The 5,538-nt window shown below is 39.9% G+C and overlaps 1 protein-coding gene across 1 annotated transcript; it reads left to right on the forward strand.

Annotated features, from left to right (window-relative positions):
- Positions 1 to 2,916: 2,916 nt before the first annotated feature.
- On the forward strand, positions 2,917 to 5,113 carry LOC306756587 (ras-related and estrogen-regulated growth inhibitor-like protein; the record flags this gene model as incomplete). The annotated part of the gene is made up of 4 exons (XM_079241375.1): positions 2,917 to 3,019; positions 3,285 to 3,338; positions 3,490 to 3,557; positions 4,706 to 5,113. 4 exons carry the CDS (start codon positions 2,917 to 2,919, stop codon positions 5,111 to 5,113), a joined length of 633 nt encoding a protein of 210 aa, XP_079097501.1.
- Between the last annotated feature and the right edge of the window lie 425 nt (positions 5,114 to 5,538).

A 5,538-nucleotide genomic window follows, 5' to 3' on the forward strand; every position in this document is an offset into this window, starting at 1 on the left:
TGCACTAAGAAACTTTTACTGCTGTTACTTTATGAGCCAAGTTTAAATAAACGACAATCACTGTCTTAGGTCAGTCATTCGTCCAGATTATCTGCAAACTGGTGACCTGAAGCAGAAGCAAACATCGGCGCTGGGAAGCTGTTATTGATAACAGATCAGCATCCCATTTAATGTTTCCTTAAATTCCACAACAAAAGTTTCTGTGGTGTCGCTGAAATAAATCTGAACATTTATTTCTCTCAAGTCTGCAAGAAAAACATGTAAAATAAGCTGTTTTTGACCCCCAGTTCTGTACTAAAAGCAATAAAATGAAAAGCATGGAATAAGATGATGATAACTTGTCAGGAAGAGGAAGGTCGGAGGGATCAGAAGGAGATTTTTCCACTTCCAGCTGACATTTTCTGCTTCCTGTCCGAAGCCACATCCAGAATGAATGAAGTACATCTTCACAACTACGACGGTTTTATGCATCAAACTGGTCCCAAAAGAAATCAGACATTTGAGATTACTCCAGAAACACGGTAGAGTTTCAGTAAATGCAGCTGAAACGCAGCAGAAGATGTAAAAGGTCTCGTCCTAAAAGAAAACCACATTGTTTTCACTAAAAACCAGAAAATAGCAGCCCAGTTCATCTGCAGTTAGTAGAGTAATCCTGGGGACGGATAACTCATCCGAGGAATGGCTGAAGTGATCGGAGGAGCAAGTAGTCCCAGGAGCGAGGGACGTACTCCTCAGAATGAATAAAGTAATCCCAGGACTGAGTGAAGAAATCAGAGGAATGAGTTAATCCTCAGAGCCAGTTAAATATTCCTTTAATGAAGAAGAAGGCTACAGATTGAAGGTGGAGACGGAGAAATACTGAGATAGGACAAGCAAGAGAGAAAGGAATAAAATGAGAGGAGGAAGAGGAGGATGGAGATGAAGAGTCCTTATTGAAACTGACATGTTCAGCCAGCAGAGGGCAGTACATCGCTGCTGCTTCTCAGACGGAGGTGGAACAAGTTCTGCAAACCGAACGGATGTTAGAAAATCCTGAACCTGGATGTTTAGTCTGAGAAGTATCGTTTATGCATTTTGGAGCCTTTCAAGGTGGAGTATGTAAGATTTTCAATATTTTCAAAATAAATTAACTAATAAAATAACTACAATCATAATTAGAAAGTTTTTTAAACATGTAGGTTCCAGTCTGCCCATATTTGGTGCGTTATTAAATTACAAGTTTAATTAATGACAAATGACAAAAAGCACTTTTTTTTTTTTTTTTTTTTTTACTGGTAGGCAAACATTTAAGAAGGGTCTTTGTCATTAATTAAACTTGTAATTTAATAACACATCAAACATGGACAGACTGGAACCTACATGTTTAAAAAAAAGCTAATTGTGATTGTAGTTATTTTGTTTAGTTAATTTATTTTGAAAATATTGAAAATCTTACATACTCCAGCTTTAATGTGAAAAAACTGCATCATCGCTGTGCAGTAAAATCAGCTGATTTCTGACCAGAATAAGTTTATGAAGATGCAGACACTTCATTTTCCTTTTTTATGTTGCTGAAACAAAAACTACAGTTTAGAAACTAACTTGTGTGTATTTGTGCTACTTTCACATCATTTTTGTGAGAAAACTGTGTTTGAAAGGAGAAAAGGTTCCAGTTTGCATCTATTTCAGCAGTTTGTTTTTTTTTCTGACTGCTGGGAAAACCCAGGAAGTCTCAACGGAGACTTTGTGCATCCAGACCGGCTCTATCAGACGCAACGATCTTAAACATCTGGAAAGAACCCGAGGAGCTCCACGTACGCAAAAGCAAACCTCAGAATGTAAAAATGTGCAGAATGGCCTGAAATATCTTCTCATTTCACACCGCTGATGCATCTGGCAGTTGTTTAACACAGAAGACGTTATGCTAACCACTAACATGTAGCGATAGAGTATTTTAAATTAAATTACCTCTATTTTAATCAGGAATCCTCCCCTTTTTATTCTTCTCTCCTCTTTTACTTTTATAAACAAAAGTGAAAGAGTGAGAAAAGAAACCTAAAAATAAAATTAATTAACAATAACAAGTTAAAAGGTTTGTGTTAAATAATTAGTAAAACAAAACAATAAAATCAGAATTGACCAAACTAAAGTTTAAAACAAGCAGCACGCTTAAAGATAAATAGATCAAATAAAACAAGAAAGGGTAAATGTTTAAACTGATTTAATAAAGGAACACAGGAATTTAAAAGGTTAATCTGCAGCCCAGCCTTAAACCCGCCGTCCTCCTGCAGACCACAGACACGGAGCATCAGAACCTTCACATCTGAGTGGAAATGTTTAGTGTTTATAAAAGTCTCCTGATAGAAGACCCGAGGGCTCAGGAGGAGTCGTCGTCATGGAGAAAGTCTGAACGATAAGAAGCCCTAAGATCGTTTAACTAACCTTTAAAAGAAAGTCAAACCTTCTGTGTTCAGGTTTACATACGTGTTAGGAAGTAATGCGTGTGATGGTCTCTTTGCATCTTGTCGTGTACCTGACCAGGTTTTACCTGCTAAACTGGTTTAGACGTTTCATACAAACAGAATGAGATTAGTTTAACAAAGCTGTGCTGATGTCGGGAATGTCTGGTCCTGAAGTGTCCCCGTAACGTAGAGCGTCCTCACTTTGATGGTTAAAAACAGGTCCTCATAAAGCCTGTGTGTGTGAATAACACACACACACACACACAAAGCTCCTCTGTGATCTCAGGCCATCTCTGCCTCGTTAGCACTAACGACTCAACGCCCACCAATCAGACGTCAGATAACAATCACGCACCAACCGCAGACTCCAGCAGGACTGTAGCCCCGCCCACTCGGCTGTATAGGAGGAGCAGAACCTGCGACAGAACCGGCAGAACCTGAACGACCCGCGACAGAGAAAGACTTACGGTTCCTGATGGTTGTAGCAGAGAAAAGCCGTGTGGAGGCGATGGAGGGAAACCAGCAGAGGATGGAGGTCAACATCCTGCTGCTGGGAGCGCACAGCGTCGGCAAGACCGGTGAGAAAAATCTCCCCATCTTTATCTTTTTAACAAACCAAACGAAGCGATCAACTATTCTTTATCTGCTGGATTTTAATCTGATCAGTTTTTTAAAGCAGAAATATTTAAAGTTTTCATTGGTGTTGGATTTTACCGTTTCCACATTTATTTATTTATTTATTTATTCACCAGAACTTACAGAAAGTTAACAAAGGATTTTGTTAAACTTAATATTTTATCATATTATTAATAGTTTGGAATCAACCTTTGGGTTTCTCTGCAGCTCTCACCGTCAGATTTCTGACTAGACGGTTCATCGGAGAGTACGGAGACATCGGTGAGTATTAAACTTTCTTATTGTTATTATTAATCCTATTCCTCTTATTATTATTATTATTATTATTATTATTATATACATTTATTATGATTATTATTAATAATAGTAATATTTTATTATTATTAACTGAATCTGTTTCTGTTCTTTTCAGAGTCTGTTTACAGTCGAGTTGACAGAATAGACGGTCAGGAGATCTGCATCAACATCTGGGACTGTCAGGTAGGTCCTTACCTGTTTGACCCCCCCCCCCCACACACACACACACACACACACACTTTCATGTTTTTATGTGTCTAGAGGACCTTTGCTTGGGGCCCCCATCACCTGACCTCCCAAGTTATCCCCACAGGTCCCAGTTTTTTGATGCAAAGACAATATTCTCGCCACACTTTAGGAGTGTGTGTGTGTGATGTCACAGGCTTTGAGTGACATCACACACACAGCCCACCCTGGGTCATGTGACCTGCTCTACTACGGCCGTCCAGTTTAAAAAGAGGCTGAAAAAACAGTTTAAATTACTATGTTTTCTAGTATCTATGAAGCATTTAGCAACGTTTTTTGTTAGTTGCTGGATTGTTTATGATGCTAATGATGTTATAATGTAATAAAAGCCGGTGAGGTCAGGATGAGCCTGTAAGTTTAAACGTCTATAGTTGATCCGATCTTTCATCCGTTTTATTCATTGTGCTTAGTTTTTTTCATCCATTTACTGCATTTTTGAAGAAGAAAATAATTAAAATCAGATTTATGATGAAGACCAGCATCTTTTCTTCCTCATGCGTCAAATAAAAATTGCTGGATTAAAAAATATAAAAAATTAAATTGGCAAAACTGACATAAAACTAACATAAAAATTACTCTAATTTAACCCTTTGATTCCCAAACCAAGAAAAAATGGTAAGAAGCCTAGTTTTATTTGATATGAGGTCTTTATTTATTTGTCCCTTTTACTATTTATTACTATTTAATGTGTCAAAATTCTGGTCGTTTAATTTGATTCCTGGTGTTTATTGAGGGGCAGAAGACAAGAATCAGATTACGTTCAACATGATTTTCAACAAAAATTTTCCCATAAAATTGATGTTAAACGTCTCAGATATTGTTTGTATCATATCTGTCACTTAACGATAAGACAAAAAAAGATGTCTGTATTGACACAAACTTCTCATCACATCAACAAAGCAGCATTTAGAGTTCTAGACTCCTGTGTGGAAAAGGAAAATTGTTTGTCACAGAAATGCTCTTTAAGATGCAGGTAAACCTCTCACTTAATCGGCTGGAACTGCAGGAATTCCTTCCAGATTTCTGCTGCATGCACCTTTTGATTTTCACAACATTAAAGACTTGCATGTTTGGTTTTGGTTCAGGCAGGAGAGAAGAGCTCCATCAGCGACAAACAGCTGCAGTGGGCGGACGGGATGATCCTGGTCTACGACATCTGCGACCGCCGCAGCTTCGACGCCGTCCAGCAGCAGCTGCAGACGATCCGTCGCACCAGAAAGCCGTCATCCACCCCTGTCATCATCGTGGGGAACAAACGGGACCTGCTGCATCGCCGCAGTGTCTCCGGCGAGGAGGGACGGCTGCTCGCTCTGACCCAGCGCTGCGGCTTCTTTGAGGTGTCGGCGGCTGAGACGTACCATGGCGTCCTGCTGGTGTTCCACCGCTTGGTCGACCTCGTCAGAGAGACCCGGGCGCTGAGGAAGAGCACGGCCGTGGTCAGGGGGATAGTCAGGAGCGTGTCTGCAGTGTTCGGGAAGAAACGAGCCGAATAGATCCAACACCTGAGTCGGTTTTTGCAGATTTTGATGAGACAAAAACGTCAGAGCGAGGACTTTATGTCCGACGTCGCCTGAGAAAAGTCGAAGATGAGACGGTCTGAAGCAAGTTGAGAGGAAGATTCTTTGTTGGAAGTTTGTCAGAGTTGTACAGATGCTTATTTTGTGGGCATAGAAGTGGAGAAAGAAGTTTATAAGAGTTAACAGACTGTGATGAAGACTCGGTGCATGGTTCTTTAGAGGATGACTCCTCAGCAGACCTGAAAGCTGATTATCCCTGTGGAAAAACCAAACAATCGGATGAATTCAGACTTTTCAGGCGTGGATAAATCCCGACCTGGGTCGCGATTTTCTTAACATCTAGATGTTGGGTTCAGATGAATATTAATTCAGCTGCTTTTGTAGAAGTGAAATGTAGCGGG

Source organism: Telmatherina bonti, assembly GCF_933228915.1.
Source record: "Telmatherina bonti genome assembly, chromosome: 5".
In the NCBI taxonomy this organism is placed as follows: domain Eukaryota; kingdom Metazoa; phylum Chordata; class Actinopteri; order Atheriniformes; family Telmatherinidae; genus Telmatherina; species Telmatherina bonti.